Source organism: Anoplolepis gracilipes, chromosome 7, assembly GCF_047496725.1.
Source record: "Anoplolepis gracilipes chromosome 7, ASM4749672v1, whole genome shotgun sequence".
NCBI classification, from domain to species: Eukaryota; Metazoa; Arthropoda; class Insecta; order Hymenoptera; family Formicidae; genus Anoplolepis; species Anoplolepis gracilipes.
The window spans coordinates 2,776,094-2,799,455 of NC_132976.1; the positions used below are offsets into that span (position 1 = coordinate 2,776,094).

The 23,362-nt window shown below is 35.9% G+C and overlaps 2 protein-coding genes across 3 annotated transcripts in view; one reads left to right on the plus strand and one right to left on the minus strand.

Annotated features, from left to right (window-relative positions):
• Positions 1-23,362, minus strand: part of Rab3gap1 (RAB3 GTPase activating protein subunit 1) — a 30,072-nt gene that overhangs the window by 4,334 nt on the left and 2,376 nt on the right. The window contains exon 6 of the mRNA XM_072896157.1: positions 23,091-23,302. Within this exon, the coding sequence (XP_072752258.1) occupies positions 23,091-23,302 (212 nt within the window). The remainder of the gene's footprint in view (positions 1-23,090; positions 23,303-23,362) is intronic.
• On the plus strand, positions 234-23,097 carry Haf (leucine-rich repeat and fibronectin type-III domain-containing protein hattifattener). 2 transcript variants are annotated; one of them, XM_072896159.1, is made up of 7 exons: positions 234-602; positions 18,141-19,015; positions 19,309-19,624; positions 19,986-20,560; positions 21,025-21,457; positions 21,712-21,888; positions 21,977-23,097. In XM_072896159.1, exons 1-7 carry the CDS (start codon positions 599-601, stop codon positions 22,258-22,260), a joined length of 2,664 nt encoding a protein of 887 aa, XP_072752260.1. In that variant the 5' UTR covers positions 234-598; the 3' UTR covers positions 22,261-23,097. The 2 variants fall into 2 exon arrangements, with proteins under 2 accessions (XP_072752260.1, XP_072752259.1); XM_072896158.1 differs by lacking the exon at positions 234-602 and adding an exon at positions 9,912-9,974.

Here is a 23,362-nt window from a genome sequence, read left to right on the forward strand (position 1 = left end):
ACAGAACTGTCAAAAGTCAACTCCGCCCTTCGACGAAGATTTTTCCGCCGCCGGCAAACTTCGTCAAGGCAAAGCTTGGTATCCTGCCCAGCCTACGAGGTCTACCGCCGAAGGCTGCTGCCCTACCACGCTGCTGCGGTGCTCTGGCACGGGACAGGATTTGTACCGGGGACGGACGCGGCCGTGCTCGGTTCTTGCAGTCGACTTCAAGACCGCGATGCGGCGGCCGAGTTAACGGTGAAGAGACAAGTCGAGCACCCACCCGTCTTCTACATCCGCGCTCGCGACTCGCGTCGGAAGTTCACCGCGGAGTGCATAATCGGATTTCCGTTCCTTCTTCTTTGTTTCTTTTTTTATATATAATTTTTTTCCTTTTCTTTCTTTTTTTGGAACGGGATATGATCGGTTCGTAAGACGTGATTACAACCGCATTCCGTGGGTTCCGGTTAGGTTACTACGCCTACGATCCTATTTTCCTGAAGGGTCGAAGGGAACGCCTGCGAGCGCTCAGGTGCATTCCCAACGAGGTGTGACCGAACTTCCTCATCGGCGCACCATGGCCCAGACTGTTTGCTCGTAGAGGACGACATAAGCAGCTATGAGTGAGTAGTGTTGTTTCTTTTTTAATAAAAGTTCTTGCCGTAAAGAGTATTTCCTATGACATGTCTGCATCTGAATTCGCAACTTTATAGAAAGATAAAAAGTTGCTTGTATATTTTTTTTCGCGAAACTTAGCATTTTCACAGGATTGTTTAATATAATTACAGCATCATATAATGTTTCACTCTTTGAAAAATTTTTTGATTCAGAAAGAAAAATTGTGTTGTGTTTACAGTGTAAAAGCATGATTTTTTTTATATGAAAAAATTATTAAGATGACTGAAGTATTATTACATATATTGCACGCGACAGTGATATAAACGTTTACTTGTAGCATTTAATTTACCAAAATTTTATACTATTTTTAAATAAGATGAGAGTCGAATCATACGAAGTATTACAAAAATATCATTCATTTATATGCCGAATTTTTTTGGCTATTAATAGTCACCTAACGGTATTATCAGTTGCTCAAGAGAATTAAGTACCTCTCATCGAATTACCTCCAGGCACCGTGCCAAATAAATTTGTGTTACAATTAAGTACAAAATCTTTCATGTTATCAAAAGAAAAGAATTATGCACACTTGTCAAATTAAATTAAATTAAATATGTATAAACATTATATATATATATATATATATATATATATATATACATTTTTTTAATTTTTTTAATTTAATTGACTAAATATATATATATATATATATATTTATATTTATATCAAATTTAAAAAAAACTTCCATGTAAATAAAAATAATTTTCATTCAGTTTTTTTCTCTATAAAATAAAATTTGTTTATCAAATAATAAGATCTTTTTCTTGTAAATATACATCTTTTTAACTATTTTTATCTATTAATGCATTAATTTCAAATAATTATATTCTTTGAAAAAATGTTTTCAACTTAATTTTTTCATACATGATAAATGTGTCGAAAATTGATAACATTAACTCTACTTTCTTTTGCCTCTCAGCTATAAAAATATTCGTTTATCCGACTTGTTTTACAAGCGCCAGCGTTATATTCTTTGTGGAGCTGTAGCCACGTCGCGTGGCGGCGGACTCTTCGAAGGGTTAATGCACCTACGCGCGTATCTTACGGCTATCGTCTTCAACGTACACCGTCCGACCTTGAACCGCACTATAGATACACGATGTACTGGTACCTCCCATAGGCAGACAAGGGTACCGAATAGTTTATGCTACGCTCGGAAAGTTCACATACGCGTTTTTAACCCTTTGCAAAGCGTAAAGTCAAAGATCCTTTTAAAATAATTTACTCGAGTCACTGAAAAAATATAAAACGAGGTAATATAAATCTATTAATCAGAAAGGAATATAATCTTAATATTATATCAAAGTATTATAAATAAATATCTTATTACATTTATAACAATTTTGATACTATTTTTATATCAACCACGTTATTTATAATTTATTTGATATTCATAAGTTACATAAAATATAATAATATATATGATATTTTATAAAATATATTAAATTATTTATAATTGAAATAATTTAATCTATAAAGCTTCTTGTCTAATTTGAAATTAAAGGATTTAACGCACAAAAGAAATAAAAGAGATCATAATTTGTAAGACTCAGGCATTATTATATAAAAGAGTGAACTTTATATAAATTTGGAATTTACTTTGTCTTTTTTTTTTGTTACTTACTTTTCAATTTTCCTAAATATTCTTTGATTGTTTAAAAACATCTCAAAAACGGTTCGACGAAGTTGTGAAATCGTGGACAGACTGTAAATAATCAACCTTTTTTTCTTTTTCTTTTTTACGGGAGGAAAATTTTCATAAATATCCTTGACCTTGGAGGGAAATATTGGGAATTAGTACTTGGATGGATGATGTTCAAAAATCGTTAACTTAAAGAACGAACTATAATACGTTGTGTCACAATAGATTGAAAAATCGATAGCATAATTTATATGGAGTCACAGGATGCGTGGAATTCTTTAATTAGTTAATTAGCTAAGAAATTATAATGATGCAGGCTTGTCGCGATACTATCCTTATACTTTACATAAACGGATGAAGGAAGCTTCGAAGAGAGAGCTCATGCATTTTCATTTCCGTTTGATCGATTAATTGTAAATAATCAGGATTGATATCTGAAGGATGAACACATCTACGTCTTTGGATACGATATCGAAAAAAAGAATGAAAAATATGTAATTTATATGCAAGAGTGAAAAATGTGTAATTTATATGCACGATAAAAGAAGCTGGAAAAAGTGCGAAGATGGGAAGCGAGCAAAAGCAACTAGAATAAAAAAATCGAGTAACATTTCATGGATTGCATATCCTCTGTCCGTTATTGCTAAATTATTACTGGAATCGTTTTGCGCGAGTAACAATATTACGCAAACGTTGCGTAAGTAGATCGGAGAATGTTTTTTATACAATAACATGTTGCGAGCGAATTATATACAGAGATAGAAAATACATTTTCTCTAATAACATTGCTCTCATAACATTGATTAAGATTTAAAAAATGCACACTTGACATATAACATATTGTCCTTGCGATTTCTGACATCGAGTCTTGAATATTTAACAATAAATGGAGCATCTTAAATCAATTATAGCCATTAATTAAAATAGAACGTATATAATAAAGTTTAAAATAATCATGCAGTTAATTATTTTTAAGTAGAGAATGTTCGGTTAAATTTAAAATAATTTTGATGCTTAATTACTTGAAAGTACGATCTCTCACTCTCTTCGTAATTAATTATTAAATATAATTCTGAAAAAAAAAAAAAAAATGATTTATGTAGAGAGTTTCAGAAGAACGGAACCATAAAGTGCATATAATATATTCAAGGAAATTATTGAAAGATTTTTATTCTAGCATTCGCGCGTACTCTTCCGTGAAATACTCAAGTATTTTTTAATGTAAGTAATTCATGGGAAATTATAGAGAAGGTGATGTGTATTATTGAAGCGCCATGAACACTTTCGTTTCACAAATTCCATCGGGCAATTTGTATTTTCGCGATAGTCCACTTCCGATTCAACGCATCGAGCGACTTTTAGGATCGCATGCGAGCAAGCAAAGCGTTAACCGTCACGGTCGGTCTGACGAGAAAAATCAGGGCGTATGCTAATGACGTCCAGTCTGGCAACCATTACGGAGAAATTGCCGAGATTTACTCGCGAACCGGCCGACGAACATTGTGATGGTGTGCTGGTCCGTTTGTCCGCGAGTCGTGACCATCGGACCATGATGCTCTCCTGCCTCGATTCCTGCATCATCCCCCTTCCATTACTTGCACTTGTACAGCCACCGCGATCGCGAGACTCGTTTGAAGCGCATTAATTGAATTATTCACACATGACAGAAATATCTTTTATCAGATCTCTTATTAAAGTCTCATTAATGAAATAGTAAAGATAAAGGAAGGTACTTGCGAATGGCATATATTAACATAATTAAAAATATTTTTATATTGAATAATTTATGCCTGAGATAAAAAATGCTTAACAGATAATTAAAGGATTTATATTTATAAATCATTAATTAAATATGCCACGCACAATTATCGCTTATAAAATTTTCATAAATTCTTGAAAAGTATAATTTAATTAAATACATATACTTTCATTATGTACAATATGTAGTATAGTGTTGTTTACTTAAATCGTAAATCATCAGAGGGAAACAGCCGTCGTTATCGCGAGAACTGATGTCAACTCGTTTTAGCGCTTTTTAACGAGCCGCGGTACTCTTTTACGCCAATTGCAACTAATGAATGCTATTGTTCTGTACCTGCTACTTACGCGCTTGAGATGTACGTTTGAATATGATGCACGCTAGCTTTTTTCACGTTAGATTATGACACTTTGATAATTCCGATTGGCGTATTAGCGACAATTTAAATTAATGCGAGTCAAGTACTCCGATTAATACTTCTAAATAATATGTATAATATATAATATATGATAATTGGATACTAGAAAAAAATTTGGATATCATTATTGTACGAGATTTTTTTAAAACACTGACACGCATCCCAACATTTTCCAAATGCATCTTGTTTGTATATAAATATACACAGTTATGAAATTAAAATTATTAAAATAATTTGTAAGAACATAATGGATTTTTCTCGATTTTATCATTTAGGAAAACCATAAGATGGATAAAAAAATTCTTAGAAAAGAACCCCCTAATAATTTCAGCGTAGGTAATATGAAGATACTTGGTTTACGTTGTATTTTATGATTGCGTGGCAATAGCCGGCTTTGCAATTGCGGTCTTCGTTAGTTTTATTCGCAAAGGAACCCTTCGAACAGGCCGCAAACCGGCTGCAGTCAGACTTACATTTTAGAAAGGCACGTGCATCAGTGGACGGCATGATCGTGCCACGGTCACGTTTCTCGCATACTTCATTCTGCAGGAAACCGCAAAGAGTTAAATTGTTTTAACGTAAAGTTCTTCGCGTAAGAATTTCTCTTTCGGACCGTAAAACAATAATAATTAAAAGCGGCGGGATAAAATTCTCACTACTTTCATCAGTCTCTAAATGCCCGATTATTATATTACATTTATTACTACATATTGTATATAAAATCATCGTTACATAATTATTATCATCATATCTTAGACGTAATCTATAACAGCTGATTATACGCCTATCTACTTTCCTTTGCGTATAAAATTTAGACAAAATAAAATTAACGCGCGACACAAGAGACGGGAAAAATCAGCGTCGGCGAGATTATCTCGAGATTATCTCCATTGAGATTGTGTCCCAGCGTGGAGACCCTCAGAGTGTAACCCAGTGCGACCCACATCCCAGAGGCCGAGAGAAACTGAGTTAACGTCGCGGCTCTCATTTCCGGAACCACTTCTCGACTTCCGTCGCAGGTACCTTCAAGGCACCTGCCGCCCAATAAGTGTTCCGGTCACGAATCGATCGATATTTACTCGCCATCGCGCTCGCTCTTGCGAAACTTGATTTAGCAAATAAATCCCGTGTTTCTCGTGAGAGATACTAGATATATAATTGATTTTCGTTTTAATTTAATTTTACATCGCAATTTAGATGTACAATCTTTTTTTCTGCTTATTTAAATTAAGAAAAATAATGCGTGAGATATTATTGTCATCGCAAGAGAAATGTTTCCGAAAAATGTTGAATTTAATAAAAGGCATAAAAAAATGTGCCATTATATTTCAAAGCACCCAGTACAAGACGCACGTCTCGGAGACTTGAATGCCGGGTACGAATCGATTCTGGAGCACAAATTCGCGTCATGGCAACGCATTTCCGTTCCGAAACGCGAACGGAAAGATTTATTCCGTATCACGGCGAATTTTCAAGCCGGTAATTAGCAAGTACGACTGGTGCTAGCTTACGTTTCCTCGCTATTGTGTTGCTCGGGCCCACCTCAGCATTGTGCGACAGTTCTCACGGTATGCGATGTAAAGTGAAGCGTCGCGTAACGCAATTCGGCGGGCGAAATCTTTTCCGTAAAACTGACAAAGTATGTGAAAAGGCGTTATTTATCTTTCTCGGTGAATTTACGTGAGGTCAGTGGGGAAGCAGAATAGACTAGTTATTTTGCAACCTATCATTGTTAAAGAAATCGCAAGTTACGCATTATTCGTCGGAAATGTTCCGTACTTTCCTTCAAGCGTAAGTCAAATAGGATTTCTAAGACCTTTGGTGAACTTAGAGTTTAATTCTGAACTTTCAAATATTTCGTTAATAAAATATCTCATTAAGTTTTTATTAAAACATTATTTACGCGAGATTAGCTGATAAACAAAACATTCGACTCTTTATATAAAGTTTGACTCGTCGAAATGAGTATAAGCTTATATTTTGTATAAAAATGCTACCTCACACACATACATATATATATAAAAATTTATAAATTGAAGTTATTTTCCAAATAAATTTTTTTTCAAAATTTTCATACGTATATTATCATAAATTGATTTGACATAATTATTTAAAATATGGTGGCCTATACGTTGCTAATGTTTATTCGTTATTATCAATATTACACAAACCAACTTTAATTATAGTCGATATCTCGATAAATTAACCATCCGAAATATATCTTCAAGTTTTCGCCGATCTCTGACAATGAGCATAACGATTTCGTATGAGAATGACGCATTGTTGTCGCGAAATCGTCGAAAGACACCGAATGTCGAAATCCTCGGGAGAGACGTTCTGGACGACGACACTTCACAAAGAAAGAGAGAGATAGAGAAAAAAACAAGACTTTACTGATAGAACCTATTCATATGTCACTGTTTCTTGTGTCGAAGTCGCGTGTATATCTGTACGATTCGGCGTTGTGAAATTAAGTAATTCTTGAGAAACTCAAAACGTGAACGTCATCGTATCAGGTTCCGAGACATATCTCTCGCGTCTTACGAAAGCTTGTTGTGGAATAATGAATCGAGACAACATGTTACATGTTTGTAAACTTTGTTGTAGCTTCCATTTCTGGCATTAATATTTCTATAAATGTAAAATTAAATAGCGTTGTATTTTCATATATAAATGTATTATTATTTATATCACAATGTTTATATATACTAATTATTCCTCATTTTTTCATAAAATTTCAAACTTTAAAATTGCTATTAATCCTTCTCTTTGTTATTAATTCATATAACAGTATTTTTATAATATTTTCTACTTTATTAGAAGACAAAAAATACTTTTATAACAGTATATGTTTATGTACACATTTTTTCTTCTTCCATGTTAATTAATACAATTCAGATTAATAGATTTCAAATTTTCACATTCTAATTTCTGAATCGAGTCATCAGAAAAACATCCTGCGGAAGCACGAAGGCGACGAGAAAGCCAGCCGATTCCTCTATCTCTCGGATCGAAAAACCGCGCGTTCGAAGATGATCGAAAAGAGAGCATTAGAATCAACGACAGGCATTCTCGAGAGAAAAGCGAGCGTCGATCGAGCGCGGTCAGCCGTAACGCCATGATCATCGGCGTACAATGATCGATGCAGCTCTGAAGCGATATGTTCCACTGAGCAGAACAAACCGCCACATAACGTGCATCCTACTACATCGTTTGTTCGAAAAGCTGCGTAATGCGTGCGTATTTTTTTTCCCCTCAGTAATGGAGTCTCCAATTCGTCGCAATAGTACAATTTGTTGCTTAGAGTACTTCGTTCCGAATAGCAAAAATAAGCCACTTAAAGTACTCATAGTCGGAGAAATAATTCCGTGCACTACTTTCGATTTACTATCGCGAACCAACTTAATTAAATCTAAAAAAACAATTAATAATATTCTGCATCTTACAAATATATTACAAAAAATAGGGACTAATAAGAGCCAAGGGTAGATTATAAGTGAATATAAATTGATAAATAAATCGGATATGTGAAGAAAGAAAATTCATTTATCCAAATTTTGTTAATTAATTTATATCCGTACGAATTAATTATTTAACATTCGTTATGGAATTTGTCAAACTTTCTAAATCGCCGTACTTTGAAAATTATTATTCTATCGAGCGATCGGTTCAGAGGTATTTCTCCGTCGACACGTCTCCGCTTTTTGCGCACAGAACAATTTGTAGGAGGAAAAAAAATCGCGACACTATCTTCTTCCGAGTCGGAAGCCGTGAAATGTTAATCGCTGCGGTCGATAACGATCAGCCACGATTTCGAGAGCCGTTTTCTTCTTTCTTTGCGAGACAGCGAGTCGTTTTGTACATTCGTTCACAAATGAGACGTACAAAAGAGCGGCGAATTCGCCGCTAAATCGCGGAACGCGAAAAAGAAAAGCATGCCGATCGAATCGACGATGGAGTTCGAACTCGCTATTTATCTACCGATTTAATCGACGGCGTGCGAGTTGCGCCACGTTTAAAATATCATGGATTTACGGAAGCGAAACTGGAACACGCGAATAATCTTTCAATTGACCGCCGACAGTACATACCTCGTAAAAATCGAGAACTTTCGCCGTGTGCAATCTGCATAATTGAGGTGTTTAAAATAAACAAAGACATTGTGGAGAATGAAGCTTTTACGTGAATCGCTCTGAAAATACACAATTACTTCCATCAAGACAGATTGAAAATTAAAGTACCATAATAACTGCATTTCTTATAAATCTTGTTTTTATTTTGATATGTAAATTGAGCATGGAACCTGATATCAAGATATGGATTTTTAATTGAAAATTTAATATCTTGTTCAAATTTCAAAATTGTTCCTAACAGAGTAAATGTGCCAATTACTGTGGATCAACTAGTTACTGTGCCCTTAATTTATTTTCCTGCATAATAAAATCAAATATTATGAAATTATGAATATTAATTTTTTTTTTAATTCAATTTTTATGTATATATTAAAATCATATGTATGACATATTTATATTTTTTAAATACTGAAAATAATAATTAAAATTTTTGATACCCAATGTAGCTTGTTTCTCATGTTAATCTTGTTCAAAAGCTTAAGAAACAGCGAATATATTTGCGTCGATATATAATAGATTAACATACATCACAACGTAAAAAAGTAAATATTACATTATTAAAACCTATATACATAAATTATGAATAAATAACAGTTTAATTAATTTTTTAAATATATAGCTTTATGTTTAATGAATCCAATAATTAGTAAGAATTCCGTACTTGCTTTTATTACTACGTGTCTAGTAAATGAACAAGTTTTTTGTCGATGTGGCAGTTACTGTGCTCTCTCGCGGTACGATTGTTCACAGTATTTGAAGCACCGTATTTGGGAAGAGGGCACAGTATATGAGACACAGTAATTCATTTTTGCGATTTTAAGGTGTCTAGTAACTGACTCAAATCTTTTTTAATTTATTTTAATTATTTTTCAGTTTTTTTTAAATATTTTAATTACGAAAAAATTTATAATATTAAAAAAACATTGAATTATGGAATGAATACTTGAGAAGTAAAAAAAATTAAGAAAACTCTTTAAATTAATAAAAATCATCAGTTTAAGGGGCACAGTAATTGGCACACTTACCCTATATGTATATCATATAATTTGTACATCTTTTAATTGTCATTAATTAAATACGCCTCTGTCGGAGAGATAACAGCGACTGGATTGTTTTCGAGCAATTTACGATTAGTCCTACTAAACGATCAACACGGTGTACTATTGACGAAAATAGCACGTGTTATAACCGCGGTGCGATTCGCTCGAAGGAGCTCCTGGTTATTCGCCGGTCCGTTGGCCACGTATATATGCGTCCTGCGAGATGGAGCAGGTAACAGTACTTAGATAGACGGTTGGCATACTGTGTCGACTGGTAGCGCGGACCGTTACAGGCATATGGAAAGTTCGGCGGGTCGTAAAGCAGGTAGAATGCATATAAAAATCCTCTATGGAAGTACGAGAAGCATCGAGGATAAGAGCGCCAGGATATGTCTCAAGTTAAATGCGACATGTATTACATCCAAGATGAATAGTCCCGGTTAATCCTGACTCGATGTCGATCCGTAAGACAGATCTAACTTGTATGCCGTTTTTTATTTTCGCTATTATTGAACGTTATTTACACAACTCTCGTCTAGTTCCAAGTTAAGATGTCTCTCTACGAAAGAAATAAATAGCAGTGTATAAATAGATCTACTCGAGTGTATGTGCTGTGTTGATCTCAAGAGTGACTCTTTGAGACCTTTAAAGTAGACATCTAGCCTCTCACAGGCAGAAACGACAAGGGGTCAACAATAATGTCCCGACTTGTCCGGGATCATGTATGCATTTGTTGGTAAAACGTGAAAATACTACGCAAAGAAAGACGATAGAAGGCGTGAAATGTTATTAACAGGATTCTATTCAACTCCGAGTCGGCTCGTGGAATTTCTGCGTCAACGAAAGATGCGTTGTACGCAAATGTCAAACGATCGTAAATGACGACATTGTCTGAGATAATTACGCACAAGCTATTATTTGTTAATTATAATTTTTAAGGATACTTTATAGGATACAACGCATTAATTTTAACAAAGTTATTTCAAAGTAACTGAGATAAATTGAGGCTCCGTCTCTCTTCCCAACAATGAAAGTAAAAAGAGATAAAGGATTGATTAAATCTTAGTTTAATTAACATTTATAGAGAAACGGTTTTATGGAAAATTTTATGTCCGCCACTATAAAATCATTGCGATACTCATCGCCAGAAAATTAACAGCTGACATACCGATGCCGTTTTATTGGCACGTTTTCTTTTTCCGACGAAACGCTTTCAGCTTTCGTGAGATAAAATACGAGACACAAGAGAAACGGTTTTAACGTTGCATTTACGCACGATTGCAGTACTCTAAATTAGAGCAGATGTAAAGTAGGCGTAGTCGGATACTTTCTCCGTATTTTCTTAACTCAATGCGATTCCGCGATAGCGCCTTTGATAATTAGATGAACTGCAACTTGGAATTTATTTTGCACTTTCGACACGCATTTTCTTATCGCCCGTATTTCCCGCATGTCTTGCGTGCATTTGTAATCGTAACTACATATTTAAAAAAAATTCCAAACCATTAGGAAAATTAAATAAATTTTTATAAAATTATCTTCTGATTGGCTTAAGTGTTCATTGCAAAATCGTATATAATTTTGAAATAAGAAAATAATTTCAAGAAGTGAGAGAAATTATTAGTTTAAAAAAATATATTGCTATATAGATGAAGAGAGTATTAGTTAAGACAATACTCTATACTAATATTATAAATATGTATTGTAAAATCTAGAACGTTATTCATACAGATTCCAGATCGAACAATGACTAATTTCTGTCACTTCATAAAGGAAAACACTGGCTTGCAAATTGGAATTGTTCGCTATTTCAATTGTTTTAAAAGATATGCATCGCATTGCAGAGAAAGCGTTATGTGCATTATTCGATACAAAGAAAAGTGCGACGTATTAATCGTGAGAACCGATCGTTGATCTCGGGCCAAACATTGACACGTTCAGCAACCATTGATTACTATAATATATCGCAACATTCTAATCTTTCGCATAAATCTTGGCTAATAATGTATCTGTCATACAGAATGAGGGAAGGGGGAGAAATATAGAAAGAGGGAGAGAGATAGGGAAAGAAACGGAAAGCCGAAAGAGAACGAAAGTGAAAGGATCAGATTCCTTCGTGAGTATATAGGTGCACGAGAGCTCGTTGTACACGTGCCCCCTGCACGCGTTTGCACGCGCCACGCCGGAAATGTCGGTTTATGAAAAACAGTATCGATTCAGAATCGTCGAAAAATCAATAAAAAAAAAAAACATATTTTACTAACAAATTGCGAAAGAGAATCTTTCGTGTCTTATGTGCATCGATAAATATTTATATTATAATTATTTAAAATATATATAAAAAAATATAAATATAATCAAGCAGCAATTAATAAAAAAAAAAAAAAAGATATATTTTGAAATGGATATAATTATAAATATCACAAACAAAATTTATATAAAAGCTGAGGCACAAAATTTTAGAACTCGATTTTCCAGAATAAATTTCTTGTATGTCGATTAATATAGTTGATTTTAAGTTTCTTATATAAATTATGACATTGAAAAAATTAAACTAACTGTGATTGTCGCGACACAATTCTTTCGTCACATTTTGATCCATCATCTCTCCTTTAACTTGATTAACAGGTCAATAAGATAATCAAAGACACCCTTGCGACGTGTCCAGATGTGCGTCGCGTTTCCCTGCGATTTCTCCTTACAAGCGGTGGCATTCTTCGGCGAAAGGTTATCCAATCGAGTCCCGTCCGACCGCGTGGATGTCGTAACATCGTATGATCAAAGACAGGTTCTCAAGCTATGCGAGTTCTTTCGCTCAATGACTAATCACACTGTCACGCGAAGAAGAAGCGTCGCCATTTAGGGAGTTCTGATCCGCCAGCCCAATATATTCATCAAGTTAATCATTTTGATTCGAAGGAATAAGTGGTGTATTTTCATAAGTTAATATGTTTGCAGTAATGTAATTTTAACATATTTCCTAAGAAAAAAAAGGTATTTTGATGAAAAATGTTTTTCTTTTTCTTTTAAATTGCATAATTATTCGCGTAAAATATTTTCGTCTTTACAATTCTATTATATTTTTTACACACATATCATAACCGCTATTTAAAAAATTTTATACTATAAAATAATTGTATAGTATACAATTCTTCATTAAAAATTAGTATCGCCAGTTCCGATTATTCATCATCTTGTCAGAGATGATCATCAGCGAATCGATCTAGCACAGTCGAGGTTTCTTACAAGGTAGATACCCGTAATCCCGTATTGTTATAGTCTGATAAGCTTGTCGACACACGTGTACATCGCGATTCAGTTGATATTTTAAGGATAATAATTTCGGTACCTTTATCGGACAATTTCATACAAATTTCCCATAGAACGATCTCTTTTAATTAATTACAATATATTATATTATTTATTAAGAAGTATTCTTTATATAATTCACAAAAATCACTAAAATCTATTTAAAAGGACAAAATTTTCTTCCTTTTTGCGAGAATAGATGAAACGTTTAAATTGCCTGATGATTATCATTGAAAAATCAAATAACTAAATTTTTTTGTCACCGGTACCATCGTATGTAAGGTCACTAGCACCAGGAAGTGGAAAATGATCTTCAGTCATACTCTGATAACGTTTATACCGATCACCGATTGCTGACGCGGTGGAGGCACTAATTGAGCCCATTACGATTTAATTATTTCAGCGACTTAACCACGTAATTAGGCGATACTCTCAAGATTATCTTCAGAATATTAAAAACGAGTGCATTGTACGCACGCATGTACACAGTGTGTGTATATCATTAAAACGTTGAATTAAAAGCATGTTCCAATAATTTCAAAATTTCGCCGTTGAAATAAAATCTCCACATATGTATCGCTTTAACAAAATGTATTACAAGAATATTACTTAATTAATTGATCATTCTTCCTCTTCGATTTATAGTTAATTTCGAAATTGGACGAAAGTATCTATTAGGCTTACAACAGATTTGACCGGAAGCTTGTCGGAATTGCTTCTCGATGTTTCGCAATACGTATACACATCAAGATATGTGTAAATTTTTTATACATTTTTTCGCGCGAATCATTCGTCATCATGAATAATGATTAATAAGGAGTTCCGCACTTTATAGTTAATGATAATAAAGTACGCCGCGCTAACTAGCAGTGTGCTCCCATTACCAAGTGTTCCGAGATTCAACGCCGTAACGATGGCCAATTTAATTAATTCATTACACGCACTCGCGCGTTCTCAGTAGTCTTTCTTTTTTTCTAGTAGATACGGAAATCCAAATCGCCCATTGCGCTCTGAAAATTCTTTACAAGATTACTACAAATGCAGGATTTTCATATGAACCACACGTCATTGAAGTCTCTCTCTCTCTCTACTAGAATTTTAATTTTAATTGCAATCATCGAATTACGATTAAAATAAATAGCATCTATTATTCGTCATAAATAATTTTCACATATAGAGAAAAATCCAACTAAATCGACAATAAAGATATATAAAAATAAAAAAAATAGTAAAAAGCTCAATGATTATTAAATTAATTCTACGAAGAATTATTGAATATTCAAAAATATCAGTGTGAAAAATATTGAATAATCTTCCTTATGCTTTCAATATGTGTATAATAGTTTTTACTAAGATCATTATTTTATTTCAGATAAAAATTATGCGGAATATAAATTCTACAATTATAAAAATGTAATACATAAAATAAAAATGTAAACGTAAAACTGTTACGTAAGATGTTTCTTAAATAATAGAGAGAACAGAATTCATTATGTAATTAATGAATTAGTTCGCACTACTAGAACGCATTCTGCGTTCACAATAGTCTGCTTTCAAAGCGAGAGAGTGTTTTATATTTATTTTTAAATAAGTAACATCCTCTGGGAATTTAAATCTTAAATACTCCTTGCTTTATACTCGCAAGAATAATGATACATATTTTACTCGATATTATCGATATTTTTGTTGATCTTGCAATATTTTCCCATGCCAGGGGGCTCGCCAAGTCATTTTTTCACGCGACGAAGGAAGGAAATGAATGTCCGAATGGGGCGCGATATCCGCGTTTATCAGGAAAGAGCACGTTTACATATTTGCAAACAATCAGATCGTGAGTGAAAGGTCCGCATGTTCCTTTCGTCGGCCTCGAACGTCGGGAAACGCGTATTATAACCGCATATTACCGATGTAGGTGATTCCGCTATCACGGACCCTTTGTAATCCGGAAGCCTCGGGATATCGCGTCGGCGAGCGCGAAAAACGTGAAAGGCGCGAGCCAGATTTTCCCAGATTTTACACCTGCCCATAATAGTCGCACGCGTTTATGCGAACGTAGTCGAAAGTCGATCCCATGAGATACGGCGAAGAAATCTATCCGCTAATTACACGAGACTCGTGTAATTAAAACTGGGCTAATAGTTTCGCGTATTTAGATGAGCGTTCCCAACGTGTAAAAAAAAAAGGTTTGCAAGCAACAACAATTAAAATCTCAGAGGAAAAGCTAGCTTTGTAAATTTTATTCGCGTAGGATTATACTTTAATATATTCCCGCTTCGTCCTTCATAAATATTCTTCGGACGCCGCGCTCTCGCAATATTATCAGCCTTGACTCAACATGGCTTTCTCGATACAAATTATCGATTATTTTTTATACGATTATTTTAAAAAAAAAAAAAAATAAAATGTTTGTGTGTAACCTGTTTTATATCAACGCTTTCCAGTGTCGAGTGTTGAATGAAAGGCATTCTCAAATTCCTTCTCGACTGCTCAAGCGATTAACATCGCAAACACGCGATGTTTCTTCCGTTCGACAATCGAATGATACGTCTTACGTTAAAGACTCAACCTACTTTGCTCCTACCTGTCCGCGCGTTCCTGTCCGCGATTACGAATTACATCGCTGCAATCATGCCGCGCATGATGCACGATAAGCGTTCACGGGAATTCGTGCGAGATGTGGGCGTGTTAACGTGACCAGACTCGTGAGACCGGGAAAAACTCGGAAAGTCCGGCCGCAATGTTGTGGGATGTTGAAACGGAAATGCGGCGCAACGCATACTGATAAACAGTCATTACCGTCCACATGCATATAATGCGTGCATGGTGCATCGACCCATCGAGAAAAACAACGTGATGAAGGATTGATTTGTAGCCGACAAAGAAAAATCAACGCACCTTTCGAATAATCGGTACATTAGAAAGATGTGTTTCATAAATTCTAAAGGAAGAAAGATATGCATTTCTTATTTCATTTTTTTTCCGAAATTACTTTATATAGAAAGAGATTACAGAGGAGATTTTTGCCTTATTAAAAAATGTTATCATATATGAATATATAATTGTTAAAAAAATAAAATTATTTTTAACGAAATTGCAAAAGGCCTCTGGCTTTCGAAAGGTTATTGGGCCAGTTGGCGATACGCGGTTGGGAGACCTTAACGATAGCCATGGAAAATCGCGGCGTGTAAGAAAAGTCAGCGTGACCAGCGCTAAGGAACGCTTCGTTGAACGAACCCAAGCCCATAGAACGAACCCGTTACGAGTCAACGGCCGGAGTATTACGCGCGATACGTGCGTCTTCGGCCCGATCTCGCTATCGATAGCCACGCACCTTACGGTGCACGAATTCCTGTGGGTTTGATCGTGACAGCTATTCCAGCTGATGTGTTGATTAAAATTTACTGTTCATCTAGTCGAAAATTTAACTGTTGAAATTACAAGTCCGAATCAAAAGTCCGGAAGTCGAAAACAGGTTTGCACTACGCGAAGAAAAATTACATAAGATTGTTCATTCGTATTTAATTAATTTTAATTAAAAATTTTAATTGATTTTAATTTAATTTAATTTTCATTAATTTAATTAGAAGATCAAAAAGAATAAAACTCCTAATGTTATGATCTTATTTGTCTTATCCGAAACTTGTTCCTACTACGTACACAGTAATCTTTAGTATATATTACGTAATCATATTACGCACCAATTATCATTAAAAATTTAAACTGTTTGATTTCTCTTAAGGTCCAATTACGCCAAGTTTTGGATCAAAATCTAACGCAACAATAATAACGATCGATTTCGACACCAGTAAAAATGCTTTATTTAATATGTAAAAAGATCTTTTTTTATATTTGTGTAAAATAAATTAAAACTATTCTGTTGTAAACTTTCAAATGTAAAAAAATTTAACTCCCTCTCAGGTAATAAATAATATTCGTGCATCTAAATGATAAATACCTTTCAATACCGATTGTAGCGTGAAGGATCATAGCGATTTCTCCTCTCGCAGATTCTGCAGATTTGTTGTCGCATGATCTAACAAATGATTTCTTTCACTCGTTTATGGAGAGAAATGGATCACGCTCGTCGTTACCGTGACTATTGACCGTGTATGGGATAATAAACTCGCAAGGAAAACGCAACGCCTTCTAAGAAATCTAACGACTCTATAATTTCGCGATTGTATGAATAAATCAATTTAGAAACGAATATAACATTATGCCAAATGTTTACAGATGAAAAGGCGAAAGATTTTCCGACGCCAACGTTACGTGGAATTTTCACCGGCTTAAAATTAATAGAACGTTACGAGAAAAAATAAAACACACGGAATCGCATGCTCCGTTTCTTTAGATATGTACACAGAGACGAGACGAAAGCGGGAATAAGAGAATATAATGCTGACAATGAGCGAGAATGGCCGGATTTTGCGTTTGTGAAATGGCCTGTCCCAAGGCTCCACGAAGGGAGGCGCGAAAGGCATTATAATGAAAAGCGACATAATTGCGAGAATGCACAAGTCGAGTTGCGACACGTTTCGAAATCACGCGTGTACTCACGCGCGCCCAATGGAATTGGCGCTTTCTCTAAGAGGATGCGCTCTCTGTGCATCTATCTGTGTTATGACATGTGTTATAATGACATCTATGCTACTCGCAGAATTTTACAGTCTATGTAAAAATAATATATAATTTTCACAAATTATTAAATTATCGATTTTTTTCACGGTAACGTTTTTGTTTTCAGCATTTATGTTTTACTTCTTTTTCACATTTTGCGGTCAATAAATTTTTTTTTATTTTGTCAGAACATTTTTGTAGACACTGTAATATACTAAAAAGTTAATTTAATATCTCATTTTTATTCAAGATTTTATTATTATTTATTTAAGTACTCCGCGATTTTTCCATAGCCTAATAAAATATATACATTCGGTCAGTTTATCTATTTTGTTTATTTAAGATGTACTAGTTGCGAGAGATTCTTTCTAATTTTTGTTCTTCTAATTCTTGTTTCTCTAAGAAAAAATACACTCCTATATGTTATGATATATATGTCATAATGGCAGCCGTGCTACTCACAGAATTTTAGAGTCTGCGTATAAAAATAATATCTAATAAAATATATAATTTTCATATTTTATTAAAAAATTATTAAAATTATTTTTGATATTTTAACTTTCAGATGCAATACCGAAGGAGCTGTTGCTGCTGCTGGCGAGCGCGTTTGTCGCCGCTGCGACGACATCCGCCTGTCCGTGGGCGCAACACGTGGTGGAGCTCGAGAGCTCGTGCATCTGCGATTACAATCTAGCTGGCGAGCTCTCGGTCCAGTGCGACATCGTCGATTATGAACAGTTATTGTCGGCGATGCGACATTATGCCACCAAGATGTCGATCGATCTCTTCTATATCAACAACAGTACAATCGGCGTCCTGAGGAACGACTCGTTCACTAATCTGAGAATTAATAACATGCAGCTGTCCGGGTGTCGCATCAGAAGCATCGAGCCGGAGACTTTCAAGGGCCAGGAACATTACATGAAGAGTCTGAATCTCAAGGATAACGAGCTCACGGAGATTCCCGCCGCTACTTTGAAGACTCTGAGGAATCTCACTGTGCTCGACCTCTCGATGAACAAGATTACCAAAGTCAACGATAACGCCTTTGTCGGCACTAAATTAATCACGTTGAAGCTCTCCGATAACGAAGTCACTCTCGCTCCAGGATCGTTTCGCGGCCTCGAGAGGACGCTGAAGAATCTCAACCTCAAGGGAACGCGGCAGAAGAAGGTGCCGGAGGCACTCAGAGGTCTAAGGACCCTAGCCTTTCTCGATCTATCGCAGAACAGTATACGCGAACTTCCGGGTACATCCGGAACCAAAGCTTTCGAAGGTCTCGATGCCCTCACGGGATTAAACCTTGAGAGAAATCTGATTCAGAATATCGGCCCGGACGCGTTTTATGGCATCAGGAACACTCTGAGCTCCCTAAGCCTGCTGAATAATCTCATCCCGGATTTTCCTACAGCGGCTATCAACAGCGTCCACGACCTGAGAGTAAGTAGTAAAAAATTGTGAAAAATCCCGAAATTTTTAACTTTCAAAAAATAATTTATGCAAATTCAAAAATATTATAAATTATTAATGAGATTTAGTATAATCTTTAGTATAATCTTTTGTTTTTTCATCGGTTTAAAATATAAAAGATAGTTAATATTCTTTCCTTAATTATCTCGACTCTTATTAGCATACTTCTTTTTAAGGGTGTAGTAACTTCGTGTATTAATTCTTTTTTACGGAGCGATCACAAGCTATATATTATTTCCTATGAAATTATTGATATTCTCCAGGTGCTGGACATCGGATTCAATTTGATCACTGAACTACCGGTCAACGCCTTTCAAGGGAACCCGTCAATCACGCTGCTGGCAATCGATGGTAACCCGTTGTCCACGGTACCGGAAGAAGCGCTCGCAAGGCTAAACGGTACCCTGCGCGGCCTAAGTCTGGGCGGACGATTCCTCGTCTGTGACTGTCGGCTACGATGGATCGTCGATTGGATCAAGATACGAGATCTGCAGGTCACCAGTCGCGAACGCAAGCCGCAGTTCTGCGGTAGTCCACAGCGTTTGCAGGACAGAAGCTTCTATAATATCGATCCTGACGGTAAATCCTTCACTTAAAATTTAACGTTTGTTCTCAAAATCCTCGAAAATTTCATTTTCTCTCAAATCTTTCTTTCTAAGGATTAAAATAATAAGGAATAAAATTTAATTCTTCCAATTTAAAAAAAAATGAGATAAAAATATAACAAAACCTGCAATTTTCTTAATTTGGAAAATTTACAATATTTTTAATTCAGAAATTTTAATACTTCTAATACACAAAAAATTACTGACTGTGTCATTTTTAACTTTAATTTATTATATAAATAATGTATAAAAAGCAAGAAGTCGACTCTAATAAAATTAATACTCAATGTTGAAAAATATTATATTTAAATTATAAAAATCAACATTATTGATAGATATGATTTGCGAACGACTACCGGAGATAATCGGAATCGGAACGGTGGAAAGCGTGGACACCAGAGAACCAACGGAAACGGTAGCTGATGGAGATGCCAATAATCATCTTCCAACCGTTCGATCTACAACTTCCACTACCGAGCTAGCCACCAGCACATTGTCTACGACCACGGTGACAGTATCGTCATCGACCGAGCAAAGGAAAACGGTACCATCCTCGACCTACGTCCCGACGACTCGATCGACCTCTGCGCGAACCGGAAACGTCGTGGTCGTCAGAACTACCCCGTCGCCTCCGAAGCAGCTGCAAGAACAACAGTTGCAACAACATCAACCGAGACCACCATTGGTCCTGGGATCACCGTTGTATAAATCAAAATCCAGTGAAAAGGATATCATTGTAAAGGATGTGCTCAGGCAAGATAACGCGGTTATCATATATTGGGATACCGAAGCGACCAACATTTTGGGCTTTAGAGTGATATATCGGTTGTTCGGAGATAACAGTTTCAAACAGGCACCGCCACTTGAAGCCAGCGAACGAGAGTTCAAGATAAAAAACGTGCCCTCGCAGGTAAAAAAAGATGTCTTATTATCAAGAAATTAATATTCATAATGAATTGAATTAAGAAAAAGATTTCGTTCATATTTTAATTTACTCTAATATCTTATCTCTCTTGATAGCACTTAAATGCGGTTCTATTTTTATATAATATATATGTATAATGTATAATATATATAAATATATATTTTATATATTATATAACTACACACTCTTAGCAAAGTATGCTCAATAAATTATGACGAGACTAATTACTCGATGTTAGTGAATTAAAAAAACTACACCAGTTAAGTTAAAAAAATTTCATTAATTTAAATTTAAAAAGAGTTAAAAACTGTATACTAAATTATGATAAATATTAAAACTCTTCAACAATAGTACTTTTTAAATTTTCTGTATGATATCTAACTTTTAATTCAAATCATAATTGATTTAGAGTATGAAATTTTTATCCCAGTTACTTTTCAATCTCACAGGAATGTATCGTGGTTTGCGTGATCTCCCTGGAAGAGACCAACATCACGCCGGCGAACGTGCCGTATAATCAGTGCCGCGAGGTCAGGACAGAGAACTCGCCGACTTCGAACATGGACAAGATCACGATCGCCGCGAGCGCGGCAATCTGCGCTACGATCGTCGTCGCGGTGATCATCTTCGTGGTGGCAAATCGACGTCGCGCACGCAAGCTACACACCCTGCACAGCATCGAGCAAACGAAGATGGGTGGCCCGATCGCCGGCCTGCCGGTCAACTGTTGTTCGAACGTGGGTCCAACGCCCAGTCCTGGCGGACCGTTATCGTCGATGGCTACCCTGAGTGCTTACAACGCTCAGAAAGAGTGGGACCAAGTGTCAGCCTATAGTAACAGGAGTATACCGCGGCCGAGGATCTTCCCCATAGATAGACAAGGTGATTATTGTCTTCCTGTCGTTTTTAAATATTTAAATATTTAAAAGATTTATATATTTTCATTAGAATATATTTATATTTATCATTTTTTCTTTATTTTTTTCAAATTTAATTTTTAAAAACAAGTTATTAGTCATCATCTATTTATAACATTATCTATTAATTTTTTTAAAGAAAAAAATATAAGTAATATAGATGGCCATTGTTCATCTTGTAGCAAATGCAAGGTGTAAATTACGTGACATGGATTTCAGGATCGATCACCAGGGCGTCCTGCATCGACGACGTGCGCTCCCAGATCGGACACTACAGCGGCAAAGTGTCCGCCCGGTCGATCGCCGACGGCCAGTCCCAGCACAGCTTCTCTAATAATTCCACGCGGTACTTCGCCAACACCGCGCTGGCCTCCAATCTCGTCAACACGAGACCAGGTCGGTTTACTATCATTCTGTCCTCGCACTTGTTGTCGGCGTTTTTTTCTTTAATCTTCTATTGACATATTTTCATTTTACATCTCAGAATTACGACAATCGCGTCAATCGCTGGCGGCCCCCTCGGACCGGATATCGCGGTCAAACTTTACCGGCAACCACCTGCCACCACACTCGTCAGCCAGGAGGCAACGACCCCGATCGCGCAACCGCAATCTTGAATCGAATCCACCGCGACCTGGTAGCCGGTACAGCCTAGCAGACTCCACACATACTCTAAACAACTACGACGAGAACAACTGGACCGACCACGACATGGACATCTACATGGCCCGCAATCCAACTACGAGGGGCGGCCTCGTACCGCTCTAAAATTTAGTGGCCTCAACATTATCTCGTCGTTCATTCTTGCTCAAGCGTGTTCAAATAGAATATCCAGTCCTTTTGACAAACCGTACTTCTTGCTCGTACGATTTCAAGTTCTGAAGCGGTGTCGAGCGTAATCTTGAATCTCGACAATAGTTTTGATTCGAGAAAAGAGTCTCAAATGAATCGAATGTCTTATTTTAGAAATATTTGTCACAATATTCATATAACTGAGATTAACATTCTCAGAAGTTGACGTATTCAGTGTGATGAAAAAATATTTCTTCGGCACATTCGAAATTTACTGGTTTCGATACTAACATGACGAGGCAGACGTTAACGTGTATTATTTGTGCAATCAGTGCAGATTCCGAATGTTAGGTTGAAAAGCGGAACATTAGATGTATGTCCTTGTGTAGCTCTAAGCAATTTTATATAAGAGAATACTCTTAATTACCAAATCATTAAAGCGAACAAGCCGAGAGTGTCTTTTTCAGTTTGCTAGAATGCACAATTTTCAGATTCTTATCGTGGCGCAATGGACTTTACGATTCTATTATTCAAAGACTGCAATCGAAGTGTCCGCCTGTAGAAAGAATCGCTACCGCGACCAAAAACGAACTGACATATCGTGAAAACTTGACGTCGCTCTCGAGCTCCCTAAACGAGAGGAAAAACGAGAGGGACGCAAAAAAGGAGAGACTTATAAAGCTCTCCATAAAATCTACCTTTTATAACAGAATATTCGCACGTGTATTCGCATGTGCGCGTATCGATGACGAGGGCGACTCGTCCGGCGTATTAATAACGAATAAAGAAATTATTTCACTACTCACCCCGGAATCAGGATATTTTTCTCCCAGCGGAATCTGACTTCCTGCACGAACTCGTGCCAGAGCTGAGCCAGGGCTGTCGCACCGCCAAGATTGTGCGTACAATGCGCCGCGACGACCGACAAACGCCATACCAAGCTGTCCATCGTGCAGGTCTTCACGCCCTTCCATTGATCATCCTCCACGTTGCATGTGATGTCGTTGTAGGGGAACTTCTGCAAGATTTTTTTAATCTGCTATTATTAATTGCGTTTATATATGAATCTTTTTTTAGT

Coding starts and splice junctions, on each gene's coding strand:
- Haf (XM_072896158.1), top strand. CDS start 9,947: ATGGAAAGTTCGGCGGGTCGTAAAGCAG. Junction 19,016..19,308: donor ACAGCGTCCACGACCTGAGA/GTAAGTAGTAAA, acceptor GATATTCTCCAG/GTGCTGGACATCGGATTCAA. Junction 21,458..21,711: donor CTTCCCCATAGATAGACAAG/GTGATTATTGTC, acceptor CATGGATTTCAG/GATCGATCACCAGGGCGTCC.